Raw genomic sequence first — 17,655 nt, forward strand, 5'->3', positions numbered from 1 at the left:
GAAAGGCCTGATCGAAGGATTGACTTCAAATTTATTTGTTTCCGCAGTGTACGACAAAAATGATTATTGATCATACATGCAAAAGTTGATGTATAGCACAGCTGGATCAAACAAAAGCAGTTTGCTGATATGTCTATTGCTGTAGTGTTTCTTTAAGATTTTTTTCTCTGCTAAAACTGATAGTTCAATTTTACTTTTTTTTCGTGACCAAACCTAAAATTTAGAAGGGCTACACATTTGAATTTGTACAATCCTTTGCAGTAAACATAAGGAATACACAAAGCTTGCAAGATGAAGATGCAAACACTCTGTGACATAGCTTACAGGTTTCCTGAACAGAGGTTCTGAAGTTCAGCGTAGTGTCTCGAGCAGTCCCCATCTTGCCTGACTCCATCTAACTCCTAGCCAATTCAAAAATGGTGAAGCTGGGGGTTGAGGATGACAGCTACTACCTGTCAAGCAATGCAGCTCCACCCTTCATTTTGCATAACTTTAAGCCTCGATATAATCCAAAGAGGTGAGTTCTGTAAGAATAGTCCCCCGTACAGCTGTCACGAAGGTAGACATTAGCTATAGAGACTTAAACATGTGTATTTCAGCTTTAACATTGGACATTTTAACATGAAGGTCTGGCCATTTGAGAAATGGCAGTTGAAGGCTCTTCTGCAAGCTTCAGTTGTCAGCCTTAAAGGGAAGCTGCTTGGTCCTACCTCATACTAGTTCATGTCATCTGAACACCATAACAAACCCGATGCCTTAACCAGACAAGTAAGTGGTGAAGGCTCAGCTGCTGGGATCTGGGGTAGAAATTAGATCAAACCCCTGCTTTCTCAATGAAAGTTGTCATTATGACAAATAAATCATCAATGTGATGAGTTTGACACTGACTTTTACAGACTTCCCAAAGATTGTTTTACAAATACTTCTATTTTGACAAGTCAATGTCACAGGTCGTGGGATGCAGTTTGGGATATATCTGACCAAAAGCAAGCTGTCCAAGACTACACAACGTTGGTGTCTGATAACATGATCTCTGCGTCAGATTTGCCCAATTTGAAGTGATGAATTCTTGCTGTGATTTGGCGGAAATGGACAATACTTTTCTTGGTTCTCATGACCTGCTTTAAGTGTTTGGGACGGATGTCCTACTACCGGGAACAAGAGTAAAAATAGCATTGGGATACTGTGACCGTTTAAAAAGCGAAAGACAACCAAAAAACGAATACAACTAAGTGGATGTCATGTCCTTCAGCCTTTTGGTCAAGTTACGATGGCTGGTTTTCCAGTTATGGAGCAAAATCGCCTGTTTTCAGCTCCAAGTCTTCTGGTTCAGACTATTTTCACCCTGCCAGTCTGAACCAGCTTAGTGGAGGCAACGGAATAAATGAATAGAGAGAAGACAGACGCCTCTGAGAGCTGGAAAAACAACCTTTTTTAAAAAACCACAAAGAGTATTTTAAGCCATTATGATTAACCGTAATCGTGCATTAAATTATCTCAGGCATCCAGCGCCTCATTTGAGGTCCATCATGTCTCCGCTTCCTGCCGAAGATGCTGGGCCTTTTGTTTTCAGCCCTTCAATCTGAAACAGGAAGTGAGACACTCCCTGATAACTCCACACTTCCTGTGCCTCAGGATTTAATACCTCCACTGTTTGCCAAGGCGCTCATCTCAAAGAAAAACACTGAATCTGAGCCTGTGTATGTGTGTGTGTGTAGCAACGCTGCTTTATTTTAAAGCACAGTAGGAACAGTAGGAAAAAAATCTATTAGGCAACAAAACAACGGAAGGAAAAGCAGGAGAGAGGGTGGTGGTGGTGGTGGTGAGGTGGGGGGGTGAAGGGTCAGTCAGATAAATATGAGTGATGAAAACAAAAGAGTAAAGCAGCAAATGAATGACCCCCAAACTCAAAAAGAAAGTGAAAGAAAACAGAGCCTGAACCTGAAATTGGAGGTCAGCGAAGCTATGAAAAGGAGAAGGGTGTTTAGGTGAATGTGTGGGGGCAGGAAATTGGGAAAGGACAGCTGGAGGAGGAAAATGGAGAGCCGAGTGTAGGAGGAAGAGGAGGAGGAGGAGGTGAAACTTAGAGCTGTGGGAGATAAAGTGGAGGAGAGACCCACTGAGTTCCTGGAATCTACTGGAGGCTTCGTCCGGTGGGAGGCTGTTTGTAAAGGGGCGTTTGTGGGTTATGAAAGCCTGTGTGTGTGTGTTTGTGTAAAAGTGCTGTGGGAATGTGTAGATTTGGTGTGATTGAGTAGAGTAGATGATCGTTGTGGCTTCGTGCACGCTCAGACTCGTTATGTGTTGCCCTTCGGATCAGCGAAGGCGCCATTTACGACGAAGGATAAATAATTGACGAGGCTCCCTGAACCGATACAGCACCTACGGCGGCCATTAATCGCTGAGCTTCCGTGGGATTAGTGAGGAAGTACAGAAAGCTGCAGTGGCCCTGAGTACTCAATGCACAACTTTAGAACAAACATGCAAACAAACAACACACAATTGGATTAGGAAAGGATCTTCAAAAAATGGACAACACATGCAGAGACACACTGAAAAACTCCCGAATAGTGAAAGACACAACGGAATATGAGAATCTGCATCAAAACTGCAGAACTAGTACAGCAACAAAAAAGAAAACACTCTTAAGTTGGCAGCAACCCTTTCGTACCATTGTAATATTACCCCGAAAAGCCAGTATCTGACCTGCGACTCATCTCCCCTACTTCCCTCGACCCCCACAGTCGAGGAGACAGTCCCACTCCCTCACTACTACCTCGATTGTCACAACCTGCCAGGTGAGACAGCAGCTCACCAGGACCTGGATCAACAGGGTGAGACGACCTGACAACATCAACTCTAAGGGTGCTCAAGGTAAGGCAAAATCTGTGATAGGGTCTGCATTGTCTCTGTGAACTCTCAGAGACCTACGTTATTTGACTTCCATAGTGTTTTCAAGACCATGCAGCCACTCCGACTGACCGAGAAGGTCTCTGCATTGCAGGAGGACCAAGTTTGAAAGATGTGGAGACAGGCAACACTGCAGCACATCAAATAGTTTGACTGTAACCACTTTCGTTCGCCCTCTACACCTCTGATTTCACTGGGAATACGAAGGATCTAGTGGAGGACTTCCAGTGCAGTAGGAAGCCCTCAATCCCATGTAATGATAAAGAGGGAAGGGTGGTTGAGATGTTGGACACCTACAACACCTAGAGGTGCAACTCAAAGACAGACTAGACTGGTCAGATTACACAGAGGCCCTCAACAGGAGAGGACCGAAAAGGTTGCTCTCAGATTGACGAGGGAGGATCCCTGAACCGATACAAGGGTCAATAATCGCTGAACTTTCGTAGGATTAGTGGGGAAGTACTGAAGGCTGCAGTGGTCCTGAGTCCTCAGTACACGACTACAGAATAAACATGCAAACAGGCAACACACAATCATCCCTAAGACAACGAGGGATCTGGTGGTAACCATAAAGGCAGGAAGGTAGTTGAGATGTCCTTTGACTCCTGCTTCAACTCAGCAATATACAGATTACAGACGTTCTTAGATGACTTATACATTGTTATCTGTACTGAGATGTTGGACACCTACCAGTTGCTTGAGGTATAACTCAAAAAAACAGACTGAACTAGTCAGACAACAATGAATGCTTACATGTGCAGTAGCCAGCATTATCTTTTAAGCTGCTGATGTGCTCATGAGGTGGAACCGGGACTTGTGGTGACAGTGTTTCTTGCAAACATCCATCAGACTCATGACACCAAGTACCTCCAGCCAAACACACAAATTTATATTATACACTATTTTGGATTTTGGATTTCCTTGATGCAAATGGCCCGCGCTAATGTCTTTTTGAATCTTACTGTAAGTGTTCTTGATTCTCTTTCAGTTGGGAGACTTCTAAGCAAGCCTATTTCCGTCTCATGAAGGCAGTCTTTTTCTTTTTCTTTAAACAGCGTGCTACCATAAAATCTGAGAGTTAGAATAACACATGGCAGACAGAAGGAAACCCTATCATGCCAGTTTTGAATGCCGTAAGTTTTCTCAATGCTAACAGACACTGTAACAAATCCTCCCTTCAGGCCGCTAAAAAAAAAAAATAATATCCAGGACGCAGACAATAACCTCCACGCCCCAGACGGGTTGAACGCTGCTCCAACAAGCTGAATCAATGGCACAACAGGCTGCTGCGTTAAGTTTACCACTGCCACTTGACTCCACTCCAGCAGCCTGCCTCAGTCGCCCACAGCCAGTCAGTCAGAAAGGTGGCGTGTCAGGCAGACAGTCAGGAAGCTCGCGGCTGGCCGAAGACCCATGTGGCAGCAGCATGAACGCTATCCTGTCTGGAGAGTTACTGCGAGGCCGACACGGAGGAAGCAGAGGTCACGGGGTCGTGATCCGTCTGTCCGCCGAGGAGCTGCACGTTCAGGTCGGGTCGGGACGGGAGGGGCACAGCAAACCGCAGCAAAAATCTTTATAGCAGCCGTTCACACGGAGGAGAACGCCACAAACCTGGCTTTAAAAGGGTCAGTTCACCCAATCTGTAAAAACACACGACTTTCTACCAACACCAGGGCTGGATGCTGAACGCGGTAATGCCTGAGTTTCAGGACCAATACCTGTTTTCCTGAGCTTTCAACCACGTTGGTTGCTCAGTTTCATAGAAATAGTCTGGCTGTCATCCTGTAATTACAGAGTAGAACTTCAGACACGTCTACATGATTAAAGAAACCACGACTTGAGTTACAATCACTTGAGAAAATCTAAAATTAAAACTTAAAACGAACAAAAACAACAGAAAAAAACGCTCAAATGCTGAAATTGTGACGTCTCTAGAAACGCTGGAATCACAACAAAGTAAATGAAAACTCTGATTGCACTGCGAACAAAACGGTCCAGCATCATTTTAATCAATATAAATCTGCAAAACGTGTGAGATCCTTCTCTGATATTTGCCTTTTCTTGTGAAATATGAAATCGTTACCCTCCTCAGGTTCAGTGGGTGTTAAAAGGTCAGAATCCGGACTGAAAACATGAACAGGCAGTCGAGGAAACAGTCCCCGGCGTTCTGTTTCGCCGTTTCGTCAGCGTGTTCTCTGAAACTTCACCTCACACAGTGTAAATGATGCAGAGAACGACCAACTGTAGCCAACGCTGTACTGTCATGTACACTATCCCTTATCTTGTATCTCTGTAGTCACTTTGTACCTCTACACCGACCAGGCATAACATTATAACCACCTTCCTAATATTGTGTAGGTCTCCCTTGCGCCTCCAAAACAGTCGTGACTCATCAAAGAATGGACATGGGCCTTCTGAGGGGAGGGGCCTCTGTGGATCATCCCACAGGTCCTTGATCAGTTTGGGATCTAGTGAATTTGGAGGCCAGGTCAACACCTTGCGCTGTTCTTCATGTTTTGTTTTAGTTGTTCCTAAAGTGTTTTTGTGGCTGCATCCTGCTGGGGATGGCTGCTGCCATCAAGGAGTGTCATTGCTATGGGGTGGGGGTGCCTGGTCTGGTCTAGGTGGGTGCTACATGTCTAAGTAACATCCACACCAATGAATGCTAGGTCCAGAAATTTCCCAGCAGAACACTGAACTGTCACAAGATGGTCGATGTTATTCACTTCTCCTGTCAGTGGTCATATCTTGATCTCTGTGTAGCCTGTTTGTGCATCTTCTGTTTAATTTTGTGCATCATAGGACTTATGTCTCTTATTAGACATTTCATGTAACTTTGCAGTCACTTGATGCATCTCAGTAGCCTTTCTGTGCAGCTTTGTAGTCACGTTATGTCTCTGAGCAGTCACTCTGTACATCTATGTAGTAGTTTTGTGCCTCACAGTATCTGTGTGGTCTCTTTCTGTATCTTAGTAGTAACCTAGAGTCTCTTCATGCATCTCTGTAGTCACTCTCTGTCCCTACGTACTAACTGTGTGTCTCCGTTGTCTCAGGTGATTCTCTGCTGTTGTCCCTTTGAGTCTTTGTGGCCACGCTGACAATCCTCTGTTCAGACACTATTCACAATATCACATGAAACCTGAGACGTTCCTCCGCTGGGCCCTTCTCTCTGTTACTGTGCTTTAATGAAATGTTCCTGTAGTCTTTTGGATCTGGCTGGATGACACTGACACTCAACATTTTAAATGTGGCCATCTGTTACTCGCATCTGAGCTCGGTGACTTCCTAACATGTTAACTTCAAACAGGCCTCAGCCCTCCGTCCTGCCGCGATACTCACTCTCTCCTTCTATTTTGTCCGGGTTCCGGCTCCACACTATCTGCCTCGTGTCCTGCCTGATGCGGAACGTCCTCCTCTCGGGCCGCTGGGACTTCTTCTGGTAGAAGACGGTCATCACCGTGCCCATCTCCAGGCTGTGGAGGATGCGGGGGCCCGCCTCCGTCCAGTCCAGCATCCTGGAGGCCGTGGCCGGACCGGCGGGCCCCCCGGCACCACCGGCGGCCTCCTCGGCACAGCCGTTGAGGCAGCCGCTGAATCTGGCCGCGCACATCTTCACTGCATCGCTGCAGGGAGAACTAAATACCTCGCAGGATCTCTGAGCTGGCGTGGTTTCTTGGACGGGATGCTCGTCACTTCAGTGCCGGCCGCTCCAAAGGTCACGGGTGTCCAACATGTCCAGAGACACAACTGAGAGGAGGAAATCTGCTTCTGACCTGTGTGATTTAAAGTATTCCACAATGAAACACAAGCTAAAAGAGCTGAAATGTCTGAGATGTGAATTATCCTCTGGTCCTCAGGAGAGGGGAGTGTATCCCTGTGTTATCCTTTCCAGATGCTTCTGGCAGCACACCAGTGAAATCCACTCGGGGTGACTTCTCATCACCTCTGGACTCAGGTTTCCAGCCTGTGTGCGTCCCCCCCGTTAGTCCTCCTGCTAGTCCTCCAGTCCACGACCGCAGAAGGCAGCTGAGTCCGGCTTTAACCCCTCCTCTGACCGCAGCCGTCGCGTCAGCCGCTCGCTCGCTCGCCGCTGCTGCTGCTGCTGCTGCTCGGGCGGCAGACAAGATGCGGCTCCCCCCGGCACTCCCGGAGTCAGTGCGAGCGACAAAGACGCCGAGTTATGTAACGACAAACACCCGGAGGTGGGTGCAGCAGGGCGGAGAAGAGGCGCTGTGTGGCGGCTTCGAGGACACGGAGAGACGCGCGGATGGGAGAGCGCGGAGCGGCCGCGGCGAGAACCGAGTGCGCTCCCAGCAGCCGCCGAATCATTCTGCTCCCTCCCTGCTCCTCTTCCTCCTCCTCCTCACACACAACTCCTCCTCTCCGAGCTCATTACACCGCCGACAGGATGCATTACCCGACGCTGTCACCCGTTTTTTGGAGGCACCGTACAACAACCTCCTCCTCCTCCTCCTCCGAAGGAGTTGGCGTCGGAGAGCAGAGCGACCTCCGGGGGCCGCCAGGAGATGTGCAGGCGGCCTCTGGAAGGAAGAGGAGGATTACTTCCTTCTCTTTTTGTTTTCTTTTGTTTGTGAGATGGGGATTGATCAGGTCAGGAGGTCAAGTGTGGCTTCAGAGGTCACTCCTCACATGTCAGACAGTTAATCTAATCCAGTTGATCCAGTTTGTTGGTTAATAATGATAGTTGGGTCGGACACAGTCTATAAAACATGATGAATTCCTATCGAATAAGGTCTAAAAATAATAAAAAGGAGCTTCAAACATGTAAATAATAAAATAGTTTTTGTATTTAATACTTATTTAAGGAGTTTTCTTCATTGTTTTTATATTTTGAACAAACCGGCGCGTGTGGGATTATGTAGTGAGAAACAATATGTCAAAGAGCTACCAACGGCTGCTAAACGGTGACGAAAAGTTGTTAAAATTTATTTATTTATTTGATAGGGACAGTGCAGATTAATGAACATCCATTCAGACAGCAATATATGTGAATATGACAGATTATAGCAACAATGCTAATCTGCATCCTCAGTCCCTATGGACAAAAACATGATAAGACACAGGACGGGGCAGTAGATGACGATAAGAGCACATCACAAGACAGTACATCACCAAGAAGATAAAAGTCACTGGTTGTAAGAAATAAATCTCAACAAGCTGCATCTTTTAAAGCCGTCCAGTATCATATTTAATACTTATAACTAAAATTTCTGAATAATTTCTAGAAATAATTTCACATGGAACTGCTCTCCTATCGAGGTAGTGTTGGTATAAAGCAAACTCCTCCACTAACAGAAACAGCAAGTGAAGGTCAGTCAGTCTGGAGCGTTTCAAGAGAGTTTCTTCTGCAATGATGAGAGTTCCCTCTGCAGAGAAGACGTTCAGCAGAAATCTGGGACACACAAAAAAAAAACATGTCAAGGAACTACCAGTTTAATTAAAAGGAGATCAATCTCAACAAGATGCATCTTTTAAAGGTTGCAAATGTCTTAAAACCGTCCAGCGTCACATTTAAAACTTATTTAAGGAGTTTTCTTTGTTGGTTTCAACCGTTTTCCACAATATCTACAATGTGGAACAAACTGAACATATAGAGCATAAAAAATAACACATTAAATTATATATAGAGAAAGAAATATCTCTAACAAACCATAGGGTAGCTTCGGCTCTGTAGGCAGAACCACGAACCAGAGGGTTAGTGTTTTGATCCCTGGTACATAGAAGTGTCCTTACGCAAGACGCTGAACCCTGAGATGTTCCCAGTGTGAACGTGTGAACGAAAGAGTAGATGTGTCATTATGAAACCCTAAAGACCTCATTATACCATATCATTGAGATCACTTTGATCTCAAAGTGCAGGCCTACTTGTGGTTCCTAGAATTTCAAAAACTAGAATGGGAGGTAGAGCCTTCAGCTATCAGGCTCCTCTCCTGTGGAACCAGCTCCCAGTTTGGGTTCAGGAGGCAAACACACTCTCTACTTTTAAGGTCAGGCTTAAGACTTTCCTTTTTGATCAAGCTTACAGTTATAGCTAGACTGAACCATCCCTTAGTTGTGCTGCTATAGGCCTAGGCTGCACAGAGGACACATAGCTCTATCCTCTCATTTCTTACCTTATTTCGTCTCTATTACTAGTCATGCAATTCTGTGCTTCTACTGTATAGCGTGCCAACTGCTGAGTCTCTCTCTCTCCTGAGAAACAAAGCAAGGTTAGAGCCCGCGTCAGTGCTTCCCATAAGTCATCTGAACGTCAACTGTTGAAGGACATTGCGGGAAACTGAGGGAAACTAAGAAGAAGAAGAATAATAGAACTGGATGGACTGGATGCATGTCAGTGTAGATTCCCAGTCATCCGGGTCAGGAAACACATGACTGAGACATGTTAATGAGCAAATAGTCACCCGAGTTAGAGGAGGTTATTCCATTTTACCTCGCTAGTGTTTTCTAGTTCTCTTACGGGTTCTCTTCTGAAATAAAACAAACTGAACTCTGCATGAAGCTTCTTGGATGAAACACCTTTGAGAAACCTCAAACAAGTCCAAGTGTCTTGTTTCAGACAGAAGGAATCAACATTAGATCAGTGGAAATCTTTGGACTTTGAACGCCACAACCAGAGGCACAGGCTCGTCATCCCATCTGCATTGGATGAACCCGGTCTCCACAATCAGCCGCCTAAACTCAGCCGAGGTGGTTTGGGATGAGCCAGAGTGAAAGAAAAGCAGCCGACAAGTGTTCAGCACATGTGGGAACGTCTTCAAAAACAAAAGCTCCGGGTGACGACCTCGTGAAAGATGAAGAGCGTCGAAGCTGATTTCAAAGCAGAAGGTTATGATTGCATTCTTGGGTTTAAGGTTTGTCCCTACAGCACAAAGCCAGTCCTGGTCTAAGAGAAAACTCATTCCGTCCTGAATTTCAGTGATGTTTCAGATATGAAATCATCTCAGATTTATCTGGTGAGCCTTTGGAGGGGCCTGACCCTCAGGTTGGAAGTCACTAGACTACAATATCAATGTCAACCTGTGGAAATAAGATGAAACGGTGAAGTCTGGTTTTGCGGACATAGAGAAAAGTTCTGTAATGTTCTTCAGGCCGTAACACATGTGTCGACTGATCCACCTCAGAGAGACGAGGTGGTCATGGATGATATCGCAGCGTCTCCGTGTCTAATCAGCTCCATATGTCTGCTGGGTGTATCTGCTTTTCTACTACCACTGGTCAGCAGGCAGCCAATCACAGCTCTAGAGAACTCTTCCCACACGGCGTGCAGGGGGGGAAAGGTGGAGGGCGGGGAGGCGGCGGGTGGGTTTGGAAAGGTTGGAGGAGGTTGCAGGGATTACTTTTCAAAATGAAATCTTCAAAGACGCCCACGAGAAAAGAATGAAATGGATTCAAAGTTGTTATTGTGGCACATTTCAGTTTTTGTTTGCAAGGTAAACTAGAAAATGAGGCAGTGTTTTTTCTTTATAAGACCACTAGAGAACGCTAAAAGTGAACCACTAGAGTTTAATAAAACATTCAACAGAGTGGTCAAATTAAAGCTGCAATCATATATTTTGATCACTAGGGGGCAGAAGAACTCAGACTTACACCCCCCAGCAGACACAAAGGAACATTCTCATTCATTCAAAGGCCGTTTTGTCTCCAGCTACAGAATTTAAGTCCAATATTGATTCTCCTTTGTGTTCTGATTTGTTCTCCTCCAGGTCCTGCTACCTGCACACACTGCAAAGACTACAGCCAACAACCAGCAGGCGGCAGTAGTTTGTATTCATTGTTCAAAAACCTTCCACAACCTACCACGTCAGCCTTCCATTAACACTGGTTGGTTTTTCACCGACTGTAGGTATTAGTATTAGCAGAAGTAGTATTTTTACACCTTTAACATATTTACTTTACGTTTTTCTTGTCTTACGTCGTTTTTTTTTTTTCATTTTGTCTTTCAATGTCGCTGTGACACTAAAGGCTAATTAATTTCCCTGACAGGGATCAATAAAGTCCTATCTTATCTTATCAAAAGGGTAAAAAGGAAGAGCTACAATTAGCTGAGAAGCTAAGAATACCATCGTACAGAGCTGAGTCATGCTGACACATCGCAAAAACTAGAGATGCTTACCAAATGACCCGACGGCGGCAAACGCCCGACTGCTGGCTGTGACGATCGTAATACAAAGGATTGATTAATGCAGCCTAAAGTTTACTAAATGAAGTTTGAAGAATAAAAGCGAGCACACAAATACCGCAAAGTTCATACGAAGAGACCAAATGCCTTGTAATTTTTCATTGACATTTGAGGTGCGTTCACGAGTTAAGAGTTTAAGGTAAAGGTGAAAAATCCAAATATAAGCTGGCTGGCCTCCAAAAAACTCTACAAATCATACTCACATAGAGGAGTGTTAATTTGTACATTAAAATATCTGAGAATAAAAGTTTGGTTTCTCATTTAAAACATCAAAACTGTTTCAATAAAACACATTTAATTAAAAGGAAAAGAATGTAATTTATTGTTTGTTTTTTTATGGTTTGGCTCCTGCTCATTTAACCCGGTTTTACAAGCACAGATCTGAAAGACGCAACTGTAATTCTCTGTATTTGGTGAGTATGCATATGCACTTTTTGAGAGACACTTTAGAAAAGAGCATCAACAAGAATAATAATAATAAAAAAAAAAAACAGTTGTACGTGATTAGTTGGCTAAGAGAAAGTTGTTGGTGTTGCTGCTGCTGCTGCCTCGTTGGAACTCTGAGACCAGGTTGTGGAGTTTCTCTGACAGCGCCACCTGGTGGGGATGAAGGTTAGGTTTAGGTAAAGACATCTCAGCATGGTTTGCTGTTGCCATTCTGTGTGTTCAGATTTGATCTCGACTCACGGTGTAAGAGTCGGGCTCCTGCAGCCTCTTGTGTCGAGGGTGTAGAGTCTGGAGGGAGCTCTGGACCTTTGCTCTAGTTTCTGCGGCGCTGCACAGAGGCTGAGTGACCTAGAAAATGTGGGAGACACACTTATAAAGACAAAACTCCTTGGCAGCGTAGTCTTACACTGACACAGGTCTCGTTTCACACAGTTCAATGTCCTCAAATATCAAATATGTGTTTTTTATTACCAGTGATTCTTTAAGCTTTTAAAGACAGTATCATAGATAAATCTAATGCAATACTGAACATGTAAGAATCCTTCTTAGATATCCTTAGAAAGAAAACAATCTGTTTCTGTTTTGCAAAGCCTACAATGACTACATTTCCCATAATTCCTTTATAAATGTACATAAATCCAAAATGTAACTGAGTTTTTCACATAGTCTGCTGGGGTGTGAGACTTTCACCAGAAAACAATAAGCTCAGCTAAGCTAAATCTAGGTGCTACAGCGGCTGGTTCACTCTTGTACTGAAGTGATGGAGGCAGCGGTCCGTCCTCACCTGTCCTTTAGTAAACATTTCCTGACGCAGACAGGCGACCTGAGCTGGAGTCACTGAGGCGGCAGAGTCGTCGCTGCCCAGAGGGAAGCAGCTCAGAGGGAGTCCGGCCTCTGGAGGAGACTCCACCGCCAGACACAACAAGTCTAGGAAAGGATGACCTGCAGAGAACAGACCAGGAAATGAAAGAAAGTCCAGCTTCAAACTGTACTTGAGCTCAATTGAAACAGAGAAATTAGCGCTGATTAAAAAAACTGTTTCAACCTTAATTGAAGCAGGAAAAACAACTGGACTTGGCAGAACTGATTCATTTGAACGACTAGAACAAGGCAGACATATTTATAAAATCCTGTTCTGGCCACTTCTGTCGTAGAACTACAAGAGGCAGTTGTCAGTTAGGTTGTCTTTGCTTTCTTTCTTGTTTTAAGCTGTTTTACTACTTTACTTAAAGATACTGTATATATACAGCAATCAAGCATAACATTAAGACCACCTTCCTAATATTGTTTAGATCTCCTTGTGCCTCCAAAACAGTTCTGACTCATCGGAGAATGGACATGGGCCTTCTGAGGGTGTCCTGTGGTGTCTGGGAACAGGATGTTGTTAGTGGGGGGGCCTTTGAGGGGAGGGGGCTCTGTGGATCATCCCACAGATACTTGATCAGTTTGGGATCTAGTGAATCTGGAGGCCAGGTCAACACCTTGTGCTGTTCTTCATGTTTTTTTTTTAGTTGTTCCTAAAGTGTTTTTGTGTGTGTGTCTGTGTCAGGCTGCATCCTGCTGGGGATGGCTGCTGCCATCAAGGAGTGTCATTGCTATGGGGGGTGGGGGTGCCTGGTCTGGTCTAGGTGGGTGCTACATGTCTAAGTGACATCCACACCAATGAATGCCAGGTCCAGAAGTTTCCCAGCAGAACATTGAATCATCACAATGTTATTTTCTTCTCCTGTCAGTGGTTTTAATGTTTTGGCTGATCGGTGTATGCACCAGCTGCAGAGACACTTGAATCAAAGTAAGATGGAGACAGAGAAAGAAACTCATCCTCACCCTCAGCGTCTAACAGCCGATAAACAGCTTTCCTCCCAGGAACAGTGCTCTTCTCTGGGTCCTCACTGATCTTCATCCTGGGTCTCCCTCTCACCTCCACCAGCTGATGCACATAACACCACACAAATGTTAGCATGATAGTGACAGTCAGAGACTGCCGAGTGCATCGTTTAACGTTTATTTAACTACCTTATACACACAGCCCAGCGAGGGTTGCTTTGTGCAGGTGACCAGATGCGTTCCAACGCCGACCACGTTGATCTCATTCTCCTGGAACAACAAACAGATCATCAGACGAGGATGGACAAAAACAACGAATGCTTTCTTTTACCTTCTTGTTGAGTTCAGCCATGCTTTGCTCTGAGATGTTGTTGGTCCCGACGATGATCAGAGAATCAAAAGCAGGGATGGAAAAACTGCAGCAACGAATCAAACGAACGGAAAATTAGACTTGGACCACAGACATCTACAGGAGTCTAATCAAATCTTGCTGCAGGTCTTTTAAGACATACTGATGCACACATGCAGCGGGGCGCGTCACTCACTGCTCACTGCAGAGTCTGAAGACCCGGCGGACGTCGACAGACTGCCTGCAGAGGTCCCCGCTGTCCAGACGGACGCCTACAGGCCTGTAGCCCAGCTCGCTCAGAGCCAGGGCCACAGCGCAGAAGTTCAACAGGCCGCTACTGAAATCATGAACACACACACGTGTCAGTGGAACTGCTTTGTTTGTGGCTTTGCTCTGAAAAGGATGGTTAAAAGGCCTGGAACCTTTAGTTTGGTTTGTTTAATTTGACATTATGAGGAGGAAGACACAACGGGAGTTACCAGCCAACGCTGTAGCTGTCAATCACAGGCAGGAAGTTCTGAGGGTAGGCGATGGCGTAGGACAAGAACGAGGCCAGCTCGCCCTCGCGGATCTTCCCGGGCTCTGCTCCCAGGAGCTCACACAGTCGACTCAGCCAGCCTTTAGTCAGAGAGATGACGTCGACCGGGTCGGGGTCTCCGTTCACCGCCACCAGGGTCTGAGCGGACACGTACCACAGAGAGACAGGTTCGATTGAGTTGTCTTATCTCCTTTTAAAGACTTCAGATGGTACGGTCCTATTTAGACGCTAATACTCACCTGTGGCCACACCTCCTCCAGAGAGGTAAAGGAAGTGACGTACGAGTGAGCCATGGTGCCGGCCACGGGGATCCCAAACAGGAAGCCAGCCTGAACGTTGCTGGTGAGATCAAACCCTGGAAGGCACACATTTCAGCGTAAGTCAACCTGTAGCTCACAAATCTTTGACTCTGAGCAGCACTCACCTCCGATGTGTGTGTACCGTGAGGCGGTGAGTCCTCCGTCCGGACCCTGAGCCCTCCTGAGGCCCATCTCCAGCAGCTTCCTCCTGGGGCCGGCCGCCAGGCGGAACCGGGCGGCGTTGCTGCACACCAGGCTGACACGAGGAGGGGAGAGGAGCAGCAGTTAGTTTGATAACTAACTCATAAACTTCAGCTGATGACTGAAGCCACCGTGAAACAGAATACGTCGATGTAACCCCGACCTTTAAACATGAACAGATCAGATGACTCGGTGGGGATGAATATGGAGCATTCATCCTGTGCACACACTTAACGTCTAAGATTTTCATCTGTCCCTCCAAATTTGCCTTTGAGTGTCTTCAATGTTTAAGTGAAACACATAGATTTATAGATTATTTCAGTGTTTCATTATGTGACACTTAATTGTGTGTAATTTTGTACAAATTCCTCCAAAATTACTAATGACATATTCTACTCTTATGCAGTTTTTAATGTTGATTAAACTTCTGTAGAAAAGGTGTTTGTAAAGATGTCAATGAATGAACAGAAAAGAGTTAAAGAGAGACTATATTTTCCTTTTTTAAAATTTGACTTTAGTGACTTAAATGGTAGCTGTGGATCTTGAAACACAAAATATGATTTGTCATTTAATTAAAACTAAAAATAAGTCAATTGTGAAGCCAAAATGGCAGACTACACTGGTTCAAGATGCTTTTGTGCATATTTGGGTTTCGACTTTGGAGAATTTCTTTCTTTTAAAGTATTATTTTTGTGGCGTTTTGCCTTCGTTGGATCGTATCCAGCGTGGCGAGAGAGGAAACTAATAGAAGGAGAGTGATGAGCTGCAAATGGCTCTGATCTGAATCAAATATACTTCATAAAATGATTTAACATCCTCACATATCTGTACAGTATTCAACAGACCCACAAGGATTAGAAAATAATAAATTAAAGCACGATATTACAAACAAATGGTGTATTAGGGAAGAGTTAAATTCTGAATCAGTGACTGTAGGTGTAGGATACCTGGCGTAGTTGACCAGACAGAGTAAACTGGTCTCCAGCAGTTGAACCACAGCCAGAGGACCTGCCACCTCCATCAGAGGCACCTGCAGATGTTACAGACATGCGGTTAACTCCCCCTCTGACCTCTGAAGCTCAGTGTCAGCCTGAGGCCGTGCAGCAGCTCACCCTGGCAAACACCACCGTGCCCTCTGGGACGGAGCGCAGCGTCACACCCGAACAGTCGAGGTCCCGCAGGTACTGGAAGAAGGCGGGTTCGGTGGCGGGAGGCAGGACGGAGCGCAAGAAGTCCACATCTGGATCAACAAGCACAAGAGTTAACGGCGCAGCTGGAACCCCCCCCCGTCAGTCAGAAACACGTGATCTCGCCACAAGCGTGCGTCCTCCTCGCTCACATGTCCTCTCTTAACACACCGTCACAGCAACACAAGTAAATCTAATAACCGTCCGTACAGCTAATCTAATCCAGCAGAACTCAGAGACTGTGGTGAAGTTTGGACTGTTTGTTGTGTATTTATGCTACTTTAGCTTCTGGCCTCTACCAGTGTTGGAAGTAGGAAATATTTTTTATTTTATTTAAGTACAATCTTATAAACTGTCTATGGTCTGCATCAATACAGTATTCATTGAATGTTGGGATTTTTTTTTGATTAGATTAAAATTTAACATTTATACATTTTTGTTTATAATACTATAATATACACCCGTTAGCCACAACATTATGACCACTGACGGGAGAAGTAAATAACATTGACCATCTTGTGACAGTTCAATGTTCTGCTGGGAAACTTCTGGACCTGGCATTCATTGAAGAACAGCACAAGGTGTTGACCTGGCCTCCAAATTCACTAGAGCCCAAACTGATCAAGTATCTGTGGGATGATCCACAGAGACCCCGTCCTGTCAAAGTCCCCCTTCCCCCATTCATCTTTCTTTAGGATAATCTGCAGGTGGTGATTATTTCTTTATATTTAAATCAATTTTTATTTACTAAAGTTGATTTTTTGGGAGTTTTTCTTGTACACAAATCTGATCTGGAATTCTTTTACAACTATTTTACATCTTAAAAGTTGACTGTATGAACTTGAACCTGTGGGAGCAGCCTACAGGTTGCATCCTGCAGGTGACCCTCCTTGCTGTGGGCCCACATCGTTCCGTGAACTGATCCTCACAGCATGTAGCAGATTACAGAATTTTCTTCTGTGCTAAAGTTCAACGTTCACGTTCCCACTCTGAAAGTCTCACGAGGGTCCCACGGCCGGGTATTGCGCAACCAGCTCGGTATGCGTAACACGAGTTTTGGAGAAAAGAAAAGTCATCCCGACCCGATCAATGACTGTGTTTAATGACCGCGTCTGCTTCGTTTGTGATGAATAAAGTTGTCAAAGTTGTCCTCACCTTCGTCTGTGAAGCGGAAGCTGCGCAGGAACAGCAGACAGTCGTGCAGCCCGGCGAACAGAGAGAAGCCGCCGCCGAACGGGTTGTCCCTGAAGAAGAGCTCGAACACGGCGGGCTCCTGGTGCCGGCCCGCCCGCCAGTACGCGTACGCCATGGTGAACTGGTACATGTCGGTGAGCAGAGGGGGGACCCGCTCCCGCACAGAGCGCTCCATAACCCCGCACGCGTTGCTCGACGGCGCTGCCATGTTATAAGTCGAGCCCTGGCTTCACTGGTGCCGAGATCTCTGGGACTTGCAGTTCTCCAAAGCCCCACTGGCTCCTTCAGCTTCAGTGGTAGAGAACAGAATAGAGCCTCTAACAGCCGGGGGCCACGGGGGTGTTAACTCCGGCTCTGCTCAAACATAAAGCTGCAGCTCCAGTTTCAGAAGACACCATGGGGAGAGCAGATACTCTCTTAAATGACACATCTGTTATAAATTAAGCTTTAACAGTGTGGCTAAAAACTTTTTCTCCCTTAATAATTTTCTACAATTCTGCATA

General features: G+C 45.5%; 2 protein-coding genes across 2 annotated transcripts in view; both read right to left on the reverse strand.

Moving 5' to 3' along the window:
* LOC311490159 (1-phosphatidylinositol 4,5-bisphosphate phosphodiesterase gamma-1-like) overlaps window positions 1–7,278 on the reverse strand; it is a 31,422-nt gene extending 24,144 nt beyond the window's left edge. The window contains exon 1 of the mRNA XM_084547517.1: window positions 6,250–7,278. Within this exon, the coding sequence (XP_084403643.1) occupies window positions 6,250–6,520 (271 nt within the window). The 5' untranslated portion in view covers window positions 6,521–7,278. The remainder of the gene's footprint in view (window positions 1–6,249) is intronic.
* A 3,848-nt stretch (window positions 7,279–11,126) lies between these two features.
* naprt (nicotinate phosphoribosyltransferase) lies at window positions 11,127–17,654 on the reverse strand. Its single transcript, XM_084547518.1, has 13 exons — window positions 17,114–17,654; window positions 15,884–16,011; window positions 15,719–15,801; window positions 14,696–14,826; window positions 14,511–14,626; window positions 14,213–14,409; window positions 13,930–14,070; window positions 13,716–13,800; window positions 13,574–13,654; window positions 13,385–13,487; window positions 12,342–12,499; window positions 11,798–11,905; window positions 11,127–11,707 (listed from the first exon to the last, which is right to left on the reverse strand). The coding sequence occupies exons 1-13, from the start codon at window positions 17,358–17,360 to the stop codon at window positions 11,615–11,617; spliced, it is 1,671 nt and encodes a 556-aa protein (XP_084403644.1). The 5' UTR covers window positions 17,361–17,654; the 3' UTR covers window positions 11,127–11,614.
* Window position 17,655: the final 1 nt, after the last annotated feature.

The sequence above is a fragment of the Chelon labrosus genome (genome assembly GCF_963514085.1).
Source record: "Chelon labrosus genome assembly, chromosome: 7".
Lineage (NCBI taxonomy): Eukaryota > Metazoa > Chordata > Actinopteri > Mugiliformes > Mugilidae > Chelon > Chelon labrosus.